General features: G+C 42.7%; 1 protein-coding gene across 2 annotated transcripts; it reads right to left on the bottom strand.

Moving 5' to 3' along the window:
* Nucleotides 1–5,059: 5,059 nt before the first annotated feature.
* C2CD4B (C2 calcium dependent domain containing 4B) lies at nt 5,060–9,905 on the bottom strand. 2 transcript variants are annotated; one of them, XM_032174510.2, is made up of 2 exons: nt 6,721–6,900; nt 5,060–6,556 (listed from the first exon to the last, which is right to left on the bottom strand). In XM_032174510.2, exon 2 carries the CDS (start codon nt 6,514–6,516, stop codon nt 5,422–5,424), a length of 1,095 nt encoding a protein of 364 aa, XP_032030401.1. In that variant the 5' UTR covers nt 6,517–6,556; nt 6,721–6,900; the 3' UTR covers nt 5,060–5,421. The 2 variants fall into 2 exon arrangements, with proteins under 2 accessions (XP_032030401.1, XP_058283773.1); XM_058427790.1 differs by lacking the exon at nt 6,721–6,900 and adding an exon at nt 9,773–9,905 and having other exon boundaries at nt 5,149–6,556.
* Nucleotides 9,906–14,508: the final 4,603 nt, after the last annotated feature.

Here is a 14,508-nt window from a genome sequence, read left to right as displayed (position 1 = left end):
CGATCTCCTGACCTCGTGATCCGCCCGCCTCGGCCTCCCAAAGTGCTGGGATTACAAGCGTGAGCCACCGCGCCCGGCTGGCAATTTTTTAAAAATTAAAATTACATTAAGTATCTTTTCTGACCACAATGGAATAAAACTTGGAATCAACAGAAGGAACTTTGAAAACTGTACAAATACATGAAAATTAAACAACATGCTCCTGAATGACTAATGGATCAATGAACAAATTAAAAAGAAAATTTTTAAAATTATTCTGATAAATGGAAATGAAAACACAACTTTTCAAAACCTATACATACAACAAAAGCAGTTCTAAGAGGCAAGTTTATAGCAATAAATACCTACGTCTAAAAGGTGAAAAGATCTCAAAACAAAAAAAACTACTCTAACATTGCACCTCAAGGAACTAGAAAAATGAGAACAAACGAAACCCCAAATTAGTAGAATAACGGAAATAATAAAAATCAGGCAGAAATAAGTGAAATAGAGACAAAAAATCAACACAAAAGATCAATAAAACAAAGAGTTGGTTTTTTGAAAAGATAAAAATTGATGAACATGTAACTAGACTAACTACTATGGTTTGAATGTGTCCCCCAAATTTCATGTGTTTGAAAATTAACCCCTAAATTCATACTTGATGGGCTATTTGGGAGGTAATTAAGATTAGACGAGGTCATCAGGGTGGGGCCCCATACTAAGATTAGTGGCTCTATAAGAAGAGAAAGAGAAACATAAGCTAGCATGTTCTTGCCCTCTTGCCATGTGATACCCTCCACCATGTTATGATGCAACAAGAAAACCCTAGTCAGATAGAGCTACTTGATCTTGAACTTCTCGGCCTCCAGAAATGTCAGAAATAAATTTCTTTTGTAAATAAATTACCCAGCATGTGGTTTTCTGTTACAGCAACAAAAAATGGACTAAGACACTATGAAAAAAAAAAAAGATACATGACTCAAATAAATAAAATCAGAGATAAAAGAGAAGACATTACAACTCATACCACAGAAACACAAAGGATCATAAGAGACTATTACAAATGACTATATGTTAATGAATTGGAAAACCTAGAAGAAATGAATTAACTCCTGGACACATGCAACCTACTAAGACTGAATCATGAAGAAATAGAAAACCTAATCAGACAAATGATGAGTAATAAGATTGAATCAGTAATAAAATGTCTCCCATCAAAAAAAAAGCTAAGGACCTAATGGATTCACTGCTGAATTTTACCAAACATTTAAAGAAGAACTAACCATTTCTTCTCAAGCTATTCTCAAAAAATGAAAGGGGAGGGAATTCTTCCAAACTCATTCTTTGAGGCCAGAATTACCCTGACATCAAAGTTAGAAAAAAATACAACAAAAAAGAAAACTATAGGCCAATATCCCTGAAGAACACAAATACAAAAGTCTTCAACAAATTACTAGTAAACTGAATTCAACAGCATAGTGAAAAGATCCTTTCTCATGATAAAATGGAATTCATCCCAGAGACGCAAGGATAGTTCAACATATACACATCAATAAACAACAAGTAAACAATCCCTTTTATGATAGCTACAAAATATAAAATTGAAAAACTCTTGAATAATTTTTTTTATTTCAATAGGTTTCTGGGGAACAGGTGGTGTTTCCTTACATGAATAAGTTATTTAGTGGTGATTTCTAAGATTTTGGTGCACCCATCACCCGAGCAGTATACACTGTACCCAATGTGTAGTCTTTTATCCCTCACCCAGCTCCGAGTCCCCCACAGTCCATTGTATCATTCTTATGCCTTTGCGTCCTCATAGCTTAGCTCCCACTTAAGAGTGAGAACTTATATGATGCTTGAAAACCTCAGAATAAATTCAACCAAGGAGGTAAAAGATCTCCACAATGAAAACTATAAAACATTGATGAAAGAAATTGAAAAGGACACAAAGAAATGAAAACATATCCTGTGTTCATGGATTGGAATAATTAATATTGTTAAAATGCCCACACTGTCCAAAGCAATCTACAGATTGAATGCAATCCCTGTCAAGATACCAATGACATTCTCCACAGAAATGGAAAAAAAATCCTTATATTTGTGTAGAACCACAGAAGACCCTGAATAGCCAGAGAAATTTTGAGGCAAAAGGATAAAGCTGAAGGCATCACACTACATGACTTCAAAATATACTACAAAGTTGTCATAACCGAAACATCATAGTATTGGCATAAAAATAGACACATAGACCAATGGAGCAGAATAGGCAATCGAGAAATAGGTCCAAACATTTACGACTGATTTTCAATGAAGGTGCCAAAAAGACACACTGGGAAAGGACAGTCTCTTTAATAAGTGGTGATAGGAAAACTGGATATGAACATGCAGAAGAATGAAACTAGACCCCTATCTTTCACCACATACAAAAATTAAACTCAAAATGGATTACAAACTTAAACGTAAGATCACAAACTGTGAAACTACAAGAAGAAAACATAAGGGAAAAACTTCATGACATTGGTCTGGGCAAGAATTATTTAGATAGGACCTCAAAAACATAGGCAACAAAAGAAAAAATAGACAAATGAAATTACATCACACTAAAAAGCTTCTGCACAGCAAAGGAAACAATCAACAGAATGAAGAGACAACCTACAGAGTGGGAGAAAATTTTGAAAGTTATGCATCAGGCAAAGTGTTAATATCCAGAATACATAATAAATTCAGACAACTCAATAGCAAACAAATAAATTTAAAAATCCAAATAATCTGATTTTAAAATGGGCAAAAGAAGACATACAAACAGCCAACAGGTAGATAAAAAAGTGCTCAGCATTACTAATCAGGAAAGTGAAAATTGAAATCACAATAAAGTACCACCTCACCTCAGCTAATGTGGCTATTATCAAAAAGACAAAAACAAAAAACAAATGCTAGCAACAATGTAGAGAAGGCAGAACTCTTAAACACTGTTGGTGGGAATGTAAATTAATATACCCATTATGAAGATGACAAACATTCTTCAAAAATTTGCAAATAGAACTACCATAGGCTCCAGCAATTTCACTAGTGGGTATATATTCAAAGGAAAGGAAATCAGCATGTTGAAAAGATATCTTCACTCTCATCTTAATTGGTGCACTATTCATACTAGCTAAGATACGGAATCAACTTAAGTGTCTACCAAGGAATGAATAGATCAAATAATTTAGTATTTATACACAATGGATTACTATTCCGCCATAAAAAATGAAATCCTATCATTTGCAACAAGGTGGATAAACCTAGTGAAAACGATGTTAAATGAAATAAGCCCAGTACAGGAGAAATACTGTATGCCACTTCTAGTCAGCCATCTTGCTGATGTCACTTTTAGATTTCGGTGATCCTGACATTATATATATATTTTTATATTTATATAAATATATAAACTTATATAAATATATAATCAGTCACAAGCAAATGTTGTATTTCATCAAGTGCTCATTCCAGATTCTTTTTTTTTTTTTTTTTTTTTTTGAGACAGAGTCTCGCTGTCGCCCAGGCTGGAGTGCAGTGGCGCGATCTCGGCTCACTGCAGGCTCCAGCCCCTGGGGTTCACGCCATTCTCCTGCCTCAGCCTCCCGAGTTCATTCCAGATTCTTTACCTATTTTAAGAAGTCAATGTTTTACATGAAGTTTCATTTTTGTTAAATTGAGCACTCTGAAAAGGCATGACAAGTCTTTATGTATATGTCATCTTCATTATGTTCTCTGAAGTCTACAGAACGAAGCTAATTCCATTTCTACTAAATAAATAAATGAATACATAGGTTGAACAGCCTCTTCTTGGAATACTTCCCTCCAACACACTGGCCTCACCTCCTCTGACCCACAAGGGTGGGTCAGTCTTCTGGAGAAGTCAGAACACTTGGTTCTTGTTTGAATTCAGCTATGCACATTAGCTGTATAGCTTTGGGCAAGTCATCTCTGTGATGTTTTCTCAATTTCAGAAGTAGTTTGATGAGATTATTTTTAAAGTCTAATTCGTTCACTTTGAAATAATATTTAAAATCCAGGATTTTTATTTAGTCTGATCAAATTTGTACCCAGACTTCATTATTGCAACAACAATGCAGAAGGAATTTCTGATGTAGAATGAGTGCAAACTGTTGCTTATGGGGAAATTTACCATGGGGATACTGAAGCGTTCTACATTCCCACTCCTGGCTCTTCTAAGTCCTCAGTCTCAGGTAGCCCTACCTTTGCCAAGCTCCACTGCAGGAGCAGGGAGAAACAACTGGAAAGAAAGAAGACCTGAAGGAGTTCATTCTCTGCAACATTATTGAGCACTATTCAACAGTACAATGCAAGCATTTCAGGTTTGCTCATATTTCACATGTATTCAAGGGTTATTTGGATATTAAGGCATATCTTCACAAAACCCTGTGAGGTAGATATTACTCCCTTTTCACTGATGGAGAAAATGAGGCTCAGGGAGAATAACTGATTTGCCCTAGTCCGGAAAAGTGGCAAAAAAAAATTGAACTCTGTATCTGCCTCCCACTGCATTGTGCTTTCCACTACATGGTGGATTCCTGTAGCCCAGGGTAAGTTCTCTTGGGTATAATCAGTTTCCAGTGGACTTAGGTTTATTTGTTGAATTAACAAATGAAAATCAATTGGATTTTTAAAAACACTCTCTAGAACCCAGTGTTCAAGAAACTGACAACTTACTTTTTAACTCATCTAGGAAATCCTACCGCAAAGCTAATTACTGTGTAATTAGATACATAGCTAGGTGAGAAAATGCCACAAAAAGTATCACCTTGTTTACAGAGGCAAGAAAGATTTCTTTTCTAAGATTTCCTAGGTAAGGAAGAGAGAGATCCCAGGAATAGCTATTCCCTACATAACCATCTATTGGAAGGTCCTCCACTTCCCTTGTTTTCCTCAGCAATTTTTGAAAAATTCACTTCCAAAAGAAACTTGTTCTTTCTACAAAAGAATTTTCTTCCCACACACAGAATAGGATGTTACCTATACCGCATCAATATGTAAAGCTGTGTATATGAATCGTAACATTGGGCATGACTCTGAATGAATAACTTGCTTTATTTTTTTTAAAAAACTGTTTAACATTGATAGAAAACCGGAAGGAATGAAAAACAATGCAGATGGGTGTACTTCCTTTCTCTCCCAGTCCCAAGCCAACCCATTTTTCCTTGGAATGCAAAAATGGTCTGGAAATAGGCAGGGAGGTCCTGTGAACAGAACAGGGAGTCATTATCTTTTTCTTCTCTACCAATAAACGATGACAAATGTGGACGGTGAAGAAGTAAAACGTCAATAAAGCAATATCATAAATAAAAAAATAAATAACGTTTATTTTGTACAACGGCGGCTGTCAGTGTCCGGAGTCTCCAGGGCAGAGCGCCCCGGAGGAGGGCTGGGCCCTCAGAGCAGCAGGAGGGCGCCCAGGGACAGCTCACCCTGGCCCAGCAGGCGGCCCCGATCCCGGCCGCGACCCTCATCCCGGGCCTTGACGCGAACGGCCAGGCGGCGCACCTCGTCCTCCGAGAGGCCGTCGAAGCAAAAGTCCTGGTCAAAGGAGGCCTTGCGGCTGCGCCCCACCACAGCGCTGCATTGCCGACGCGCGGTGCCCGGCGGCCGCAGGACGAGGCTGAGGCGGCAGCGGACGGCGCGGGGCCCGGAGGCACTTCCGGCCAGGCTCTCGGCGCGAAGCAGCCGGAGGCGGAGGCGCCCGGTTCCCGGACAGTACTCAGCGGCCAGGCGCAGGGCGTCGCCAGCGCTGCCCAGAGCCACAGTGCCCTCGGCCTCCAGGCGCTCAGGAAGCGGGGTCCTGGATGACGGCGGGCTGGAGGAGGGGCTCCGGGCCGGGGACAGGGAGCCCGCGCGGCGCTCCTCGTCCTCGTTCCCGCTGGAGACGGAGCGGACGCGGGCCAGGCGGCGACTCTTCCCGGCCCGCAGCGCGCGGCTCAGCAGCCCGTCGGGGACGCGCAGGAGGCGGCAGCGGCGGCGCCGCGGAGCGAGCGCGTCCTGGGGCAGGCGGGGACCCCCGGGGGCCGCGGGGGTGGCTGGGCCTGGACCTCGCGGGCCGCACAGGGTCCCCAGGGGGGCGTCCGGGCCGCCGCCGCCGCCGTAGGTGTGGGCCCGGAGCCGGGACGCGGGCGTGCCCCCGAGCAGGAGCGACTCTTTGCGGCGCGTGTGCGGGCTCTCGAGCAGCGCGCAAAAGCCATAGGCGGTGCGCACACGGGGCAGGTGCGGCAGTGACAGCGCTGCCTGCGAACGCGGGTCCCAGTCCGTGAGGCCGGCGTCCTCGTCTGCCGCGGGGGGCCACAGGTCGCTTTCAGCGGCGCAGCGCCGGGGCACGGCGGCGGCCTGGATTGGAGACTCGTGCGCGCAAGTCGCCGGCAGCCGCGGCGGGATGCAGAATTCGGGGATGCGATTCGGCGTGAGCACTTTGGCGAAGGCGGGCTTCGGCGCGGAGCTGCCTGCGGCCGAGGAGCAGAGTTTCTCGAGGAGCCGCATCCTTGGAGGCTGGGGCTAGGAGTGGCGGGAAGAGGTGCGCCTGCCGGGGAGAGAAGCTGCTGAGTTTGGGCGCCTGGAGCTGCTGCAGCCCCTCGACGCGGCTGGATCCCTCCCCCAGACCCTGTAAACGTCTCGACGTGTTTAAGACCCCAGACCAGTTCCAGCCTTGCTCTCCTGCACCCACAAATCAGCCCCGCTTCAGACCTTTCTCTCTTCTTCAGTGTCTCTGAATCTGGTTGCAAGCTCAGTGCCGGTAGCTTCTAGGCCGCTGCTGGGCGCCACCTTCAGTACTGCGACCGGGACAGTGGCGCTCCCCTCTTATACGGTAGGCTGAGTCCCGCCCAGCCTCCGCGGCCCAACGCGGAGGTGCTGCACAGCCCGCCTTCCCGCCACCCTCTCCCACGACGCCGGGAGCTCTGCATGCACTGGGCGCTCAGGTCTGCGCGAAGCTGTCGCGGGAGCAGGCACCTTGTGGTCAGCTCTGGGACCTGCATTTGCAGTGAGTACGTGGAGCCCCAGGGAAGGCCTGGGAAAGGTTGCAGGTGAAGAGAGGGCACCCTGTCGTCCTGCCAAGGAAAAATTGGCGGCTGAAAATGTTTTCGGCTTCTTGGAGAAGGTGAGGCTGGATGAGGAAACAGGAAGTTAATTTGGCTAGGAGATAAACCGTCACTCGCCCTGCATGTGACCTGGACGTGACCTGCGCGTCCTGGGAGCTTCTGTTTTCCTGTCCCCACGCACTTTCAGTGTGCAGACCAATATGGTTTCCAAGTGTTCATTTACTTATTTACTGTCTGTCTCCCTCTGCTAGACTGTGGTCTTTTCAATAGCATAGGCCCTGGCTCAGTCCATGCCCTAAGTACTGGTGAAGTGGGTAAATTAATCGTTGAGAAAATTTCTGATCGCTTCATGGCCTTTTGGCTAAGATCAAGTGGAGAAAGCTTCTGAATGGCTGCAGGCTCTGCCTGTCATCTTGATAGTCACAAAACATAGGGCTTCTGGCTCGTGCCCTAAAATAACACTTGACGTTTTTAAAGCTACCCCTTTTCTTTTTGCTCTAGCACGGAGGTATCCAGTTAGAAAGCATCTTCCCGAAATCTAGATTCCTTCTTTCCACCCCCGACCTTCATTTTCTGAGATGAGAAGACTGAAATCCCAGAGGGACCTGAGGAAATTCCAGAAAGGTTAAAAAGAGCCAGTTAATGGCAGAAGCTGGAACTAGCAATTTCCTGTTTCTTTGGCTTTGCATGTGATGCTTCCTGTGATCTGAAATGCCTTTTCTCTGCTTTTTCTTTATATAGGAACTCCTGTTTATTTTCTGTAATTCAGCCCACGCATCGTCCCTTTCAGGTGCCTTCACCCAACTCCCCTGCTCCAGTTCCTCAGTCCCTCCTCATTTCCTTCCTACATCTAGGGGCCACGATTGTTGCAGTTCGCATGCTGCTTTGGAATTTTCGGTTTACAGTTTTGTCTCCCCTAATAGACTTATGGGTTTTCAGTGGGCAAGGACTGGGGCAGCTCAACCAGAGGGGGATTTCAGGAGTCTATTATGAATATATGAAAAATAAAATAAAAGTCCTAAGATCAAGAACTGGGACTGCCTCCATCCCAGTTGCCTTATCCAGGGTACAAGCCTGGCTGTTTATTCGTCTCTTCGTAATTCTAGCACCCAGGATACAATGCCAGGCAAGTAGTAAGGGCTTTGTAAATATTTAATGAATTGTATTGAATTGATACTGATCTGCAGGTCTTATGACTGTCAGGTGCTTTCAACCACATATCTCTCTACGTAATTTGATTTCTTTCTCACAGAAAACCAATAAGGAAGACATTGTTTCTGTTTCCCAGATGAGAAACTGAGAGACTTGTCTAGGGTCATTCAAGCTATGCTCATAGCCTACATAGCCTAAGTCCTAGCTTTTTGGCTAATTTCTTCTAATTCATTCCTTCTTTCCTTTCTTCCTTTCTTCTTTTCTTCCATCCTTCCTCCATCTATTCACTCAGTTCAGTATAATGCACTGAGTCTACTGTGTGATTTGTATCACCCTTTATACCCAGAATGTTAATTCTTACAGCATCTCAGTCTACTGTTAAGTAGTATTTTCCACTATACTTGCTTTGGAATAAGCCCCATTATTTTTAAATCCTTAAAGGTAAGAAGAGTAAGTGTTTCTCTGGGCTAATAATTCTTTACTGCTTAATTGACCTACAGGTTCTGCATCCCCCAATTCAACCAACCACGGATGGGAAATATTTGGAAAAAATAATAATACAAAAGAAATGAAGCAATAAAATAACCACATAGCATTTACATTGTAGTAGGTGTTACAAGTAATCTAGAGATGACTTAAAGTATATGAGAGGATATTCATAGGTTATATGCAAATACTATGCCTTTTTATATAAGGAACTTGAAGACCTGAGGATGTTGGTATCTTGAGGGACCTTGGAACCAATCCCCCTCAGACACTGAGGGACGCCTGTATGCTTTTTTAATGGGGCAAGTATCGATCAATATGCAGCCGCTGGGGCCAGGGAGCAGTAGCCATTCCTGCTAAAGCCAGATTTTCAGGCACAAACATCCCGAGGGGTGTCTGACAGGATCATTTCCCTGTGATTCATCAGGCCAATGTGCAGATTCTTGGGCAAAGGGTCCTCTCTAAAGCGGAGCACACCTGCATTATGTCCTGCAGTAGATGCAGCTCGTTTCAAATGAAACCTCAGTGAAAATGGCCTTGGTGACAGTGAACACTCAGAGATCATGTCGGTGGGTGAAAGACGCTGAAAGCAGGACATGGGATTTGAGTGATTGCACTCCCAGCACGTCCGTGTTTACAGAGCAACGCAAACATGGTTATTAACACAATCCCTATCTAGAGGGTTTTCCAAAACTGTTATCTTCCCATGAATCAATATTCTATAGAAGAGACAGTGGCCGGGCGCGGTGGCTCACGCTTGTAATCCCAGCACTTTGGGAGGCCGAGGCGGGCGGATCACGAGGTCAGGAGATCGAGACCATGGTGAAACCCTGTCTCTACTAAAAATACAAAAAATTAGCCGGGCGTGGTGGTGGGCGCCCGTAGTCCCAGCTACTCGGGAGGCTGAGGCAGGAGAATGGCGTGAACCCGGGAGGCGGAGCTTGCAGTGAGCCGAGATTGCGCCACTGCACTCCAGCCTGGGCGACAGAGCGAGACTCTGTCTCAAAAAAAAAAAAAAAAAAAGAAGAGAAAGTAAGATACAGAGAAATTAAATTTCTTACCCAGGGATACTCTTCAGATAGTCACTTATTCAACCACAGCTACAGGCTGGAACCACAGTTGGAGGCTTGGCTTCCTTCCATGTTCTTAAATCACACTGGGAGAAAATAAAAACAGCTCCTCAGTGGAAACTTCGATCGCTCCAGTTGTTTCACTGTTTAGTGCCTCATAACCACGTAAAGGCCACTATCATCTTGTATTCAAACCTTGAAATTGTTATTTTAAAGAAATGATCTCTTTAATAACATTAATGTTTACTGACTATGTAGTAGGTGGAAGTCATGTTGAATGCTTCATATACTTTATCTAATCAACTCTATAAAGAAGGTAGAGATGCAGAAACAGGCTCACAAAGGGAAAAAAAACAATAATAAAACTTGTCATAAATCTCACATACAGTAAAAGCAGGGCTGGAACTCAAATCGAGTTGGTCTGGCTCATGGTCCTGTATGCTTATAACCCCTTCCCTACAGTGCCTCTCTCAAAGCCATTTCTCCTGAGCCCAGCTCCTCTCCAGGTAGCTAGATAATAGAGAAAGAGACCCTTGTTCCAAGGCCTTGAGTTGAAACTTACACACCTTATTGATTATACCAGTACCTCATATATTAAAAGCATGACATTGTCATAAGCAGGAAAGCATGCGTTATGCACAGTAGTGCTGTGCCATTTGTAGACAGAATCCTTGTCCCCCCAGGAAGTATAGTCGTTCTCTTTATTTATGTTATACATACTTCCAAAAAAAGGATTGGGGTTGTTTACCTAACAAGGACCCAGGGAATTTATAAGCTGCTGGAAACTGATATGATGAAAATGGAAAAGACATGCAATTAACTGAATGATGAACCTTGAATGAGGTCACAAACTGACATATGTCAACACCTGTACCCCGAGGGTGGGAAGGGTAGGGTGTAAAGGCAGTTAAAGAGTCTCTAGTGGGAAGGCTTGGGATGGTGAGAAGTCCTAAAGGGGCCTCATGGTCCACTAGCCTTGGAAGGCCATGGAAGAACCAGTCTGAATGTTTAGCAGTGTGGGAATGGCCGTGTCCCTTTGCAGAACAAAATACAGTCATGGGAAATCATTATCTAGAAGACTGTAGCAACAGTCTGCATTCTGTACATGAGATTCACTTATGTTACATGTATAGCACTAGTTCATTTGCTTTCACTGACTTACAGTATTCCATCATTTAATGTACTGTTTTCTTGCTGATGGATATTTTGATTGTTTCTGATTCTTCCAGTGCTGGTATGATCATTTGTGTATCTGTCTTCTTAATCATCTATGCAAAAGTTCTCTAGAGTACATCTCTAGGAATATAATAGCTGGTAATAGGATATTTGCATCTTCCATTTTAATGCAAAATCAGTTTCCTTGTCATCAATATATAAGATATCCTATGGCTTCACATCCTCAACTATACTATTATTATCAGAGAGTTATGGGCTGAATGTGTATGTCTCCCCCACCAAATTCCTATGTTGAAATCCTAACCCCCAATGTGATAGTATTAAGAAATGGGTGAGGTGATTAGGTTATGAGCCCTGATGAATGGGATTAGAGCCTTTATAAAAGAGTCCTCAGAGAGCCCTCACACCTTTCCACCATGTGAGGACACAGCTAGAGGGGAGCCCTCACCAGACACTGAATCTGCCAATGCCTTGATCTTGTACTTTCTATCCCCGTAACTGTGAGAAATAGATGTTTGTTGTTTAAACCATCCATCTGAGTAGCTAGGACCACAGATACGTGCCACCAGGCCTGGCTAATTTTTGTATTTTTTGTAGAGTCAGGGTTTCACCATGTTGCCCAGGCTGGTCTCGTACTCCTGAGCTCAAGCAATCCACCCACCTCAGCCTCCCAAAGTACTAGGATTAGAGGTGTGAGCCACTGCACCCAGCCCAGATGTTTATTAAATATCGCTACTATGGTGAGTGTTATGTGTTGAACTGTGCCCCCACCTATTCATATGTTGAAGTCCTGAACTGAAGTACCTCAGGATGTGACCATATTTGGAGATCAGGTCTTTAAAGAAGTAATTAAGGTTAAATGAAATCATTAGGGTGGGCCATATAACTGTCTGTGTCTTGCTTTTTGTATTTTCATGAAGTCTTTGGAGAAATAAAAGTTTTTAATTTTAATGTAATCAGATGTCTCAATCTTTTCCTTTGTAATTTTGCTTAAAAAATAATCTTCTCCCCCAAAATAATAAAGATTTTTTTCTGTGAAGTAATAAAGGTATTTTTTCTATACAGAAAGTTCCTGATTTATGATGGTTCTGCTCAACGATCTTTTGATTTTATGATGGTACAAAAGTAATATGCATCCAATGGAAACCATAATTCAAGTACCCATATGACCATTCTGTTTTTCACTTTCAGTATAACATTCAATAAATTACATGAAATATTCAACACATTGTTACAAAATAGGCTTTGTGTTAGATGACTTTGCCCAACTGCAGGCTAATGTAAATGTCCTGAGCATGTTTAAGGTAGGCTAGGCTGGGCTATGATGTTTGGTAGGTTAGGTTACTAAATGCATTTTGGACTTAACAATATTTTCAACTTAGGATGGGTTTATTGGGATGTAACCCTATCATAAATTGAGGAGCACTGGTGTTCTGATATTTTGAAAGTTTTGCTTTTTTTACATTTAGATCTTTAAACCACTACTGGAGAGAATTTTCAGTGTTCTCTAAAGATGAAAAGAGCTTCTGTAAGAGGTGGTATGCTCATTTTGGGAAGTGTTCAAGTAGTCTGGACAATCATGAGGTAGGGATGTTATAAAAAAATTCAAAAACCATATGGATATATAGACTCTAGTCTATTTGGTCATGGATTTGAGTACAATAGATGGTGTTGCTAGAAAATAGTCCAATATTTCAAATATTAATCAGAATACTTAATTTTCCTATCTTGGCTACACTTGGCTTGCTGATTCATATTTAAAAGGCAGAACTAACTCTAAGTCATTTAAGTTTATGTACATACCAATGATGTTGTAAATTGACAAACTGCCACCTTTGGTAATTGCGAAGAATTAAACAAACTGTAGCTTCCTGCCTTGCAACATGACTGTTCTCATTTCATGGTGGAGCCTAGGGACTAAATGTTGCTCTTCTTTATTTTTCATATTTGTCACAGAAAACACAGGCTGCCTAGGTTCCTGTTCCAGCTCCACACCTATGTAGCTATGTGAGCCTCATCAAGTTCCTTAGTTTTTGGGTTTTTTGTTTTTTGGGGGTTTTTTTGTTCGTTTTTGTTGTTGTTGTTGTTGTTGTTGGTTTTGAGATAGAGTCTCCCTTTTGTCACCCAGGCTGGAGTGCAGCTGCATGATCTCAGCTCACTGCAACCTCCACCTCCCAGGCTCAAGCAATTCTTCTGCCTGCCTCAGCCTCCTGAGTAGCCGGGATTACAGGCGCCCACCACCACTCCCGGCTAATGTTTTTTGTATTTTTAGTAGAGACAGGGTTTCACCATGTTGTCCAAACTGGTCTTGAACTCCTGACCTCCAGTGATCTGCCCATCTCGGCCTCCCAAAGTGCTGAGATTACAGGTATGAGCCACCATGTCCAGCCAGTTCCTTAGTTTTTTAACCCTAGGTTTTTCATCTATAGAATGAGGTTAATAATTATAACTATATCCTAGGCTTATGGTCATTAGTAACCCATTTAAAGCCATTGTGATATAGTGTCTAGGATTTGCTTAGTAAACCTTATCAATTTTTTAGTAGTAGTAACAAAGGAAATAGTGTGTCATAACTGTACTCATTATTATATCAGATTAAATTTTTAGGACACAGATGAGAATTTGAAAAAGAACTAAGGAAAGAAAGACAACTAACCTTAATGGGCACCTATTCTAAGCAAAGCCTTTTACAAACAAGTAAGTTTTACTAAAGTTAAGTTTTACTAAAGTTATTTGGCCTATAACCACAGAGCTGGGATATAACGCCATTATCTTACACAAAAGTCTAAACTGTTCATGATCTTAACACTGCTTTTCAGATGTTACTGCAGTTCAAACAAGTTGCCAGGCCCATTCCTCAAAGCTCATTCTGCTTACCTCATTATTTTTGAGAAGTCAGTATAGAACTTCCTCAGAGCGGCTTCCTGACTTTGCGCAACTCTTTGCCAGGCCAACAAGGGAGTTCAGAGCTGGGAAAAGCCCATTGTCCTGCATCTTAGGATGCTTCGGGCCCCCATCCTGGCCCTACCATTTACCAGCTGGGCCTGGTAAGCCACTTAACCTTCCCAGATCTTGGTTTCCTCCACATGAAACAAGACACTGAATGGTACCTGGTGATCTTCAAATTTCTTTCTAGAGCTTCTTTCTCTGCACAGAGGTCCTTAATGAAATCCCTCCTGGACCCATGCCTATGAAGATTTCCCAGGTCCCTGGACCCCGTGAGCTTTTCTTTCAGCTTCACTAATTTCCCTGAGCTAGAAACAGACTTCTCAGCAACTAAATCTTGTTCGTAGTACTCAACTGTTAGAGCTACAATAATGCTTGTCACCAAGAAGATCTAAATAAACAGTCTGCCTACGCAGTTAGAAGTTGGCTACCTTGGGAATAGCGCCTGGGTCAATTTCTGAACTAGAAGACAGAACACCAAGTCTATTTCTGGTTTCACTAGTTAAACGTTTGTGATAATGGCTGTATTCATTTCCTAGGGCTGCCGCAGCAGAATACCACAAACCAAGCAGCTTCCAATAACAGATCTTTATGTTCTCACCACT

This window comes from Hylobates moloch, unplaced genomic scaffold (genome assembly GCF_009828535.3).
Source record: "Hylobates moloch isolate HMO894 unplaced genomic scaffold, HMol_V3 SCAFFOLD_14, whole genome shotgun sequence".
Taxonomy (NCBI): Eukaryota; Metazoa; Chordata; class Mammalia; order Primates; family Hylobatidae; genus Hylobates; species Hylobates moloch.
Note: the sequence above shows the minus strand (reverse complement) of the source record. Positions and strands in the feature narration are given on the sequence as shown.

Coding starts and splice junctions, on each gene's coding strand:
- C2CD4B (XM_058427790.1), bottom strand. CDS start 6,516: ATGCGGCTCCTCGAGAAACTCTGCTCCTCGGCCGCAGGCAGCTCCGCG.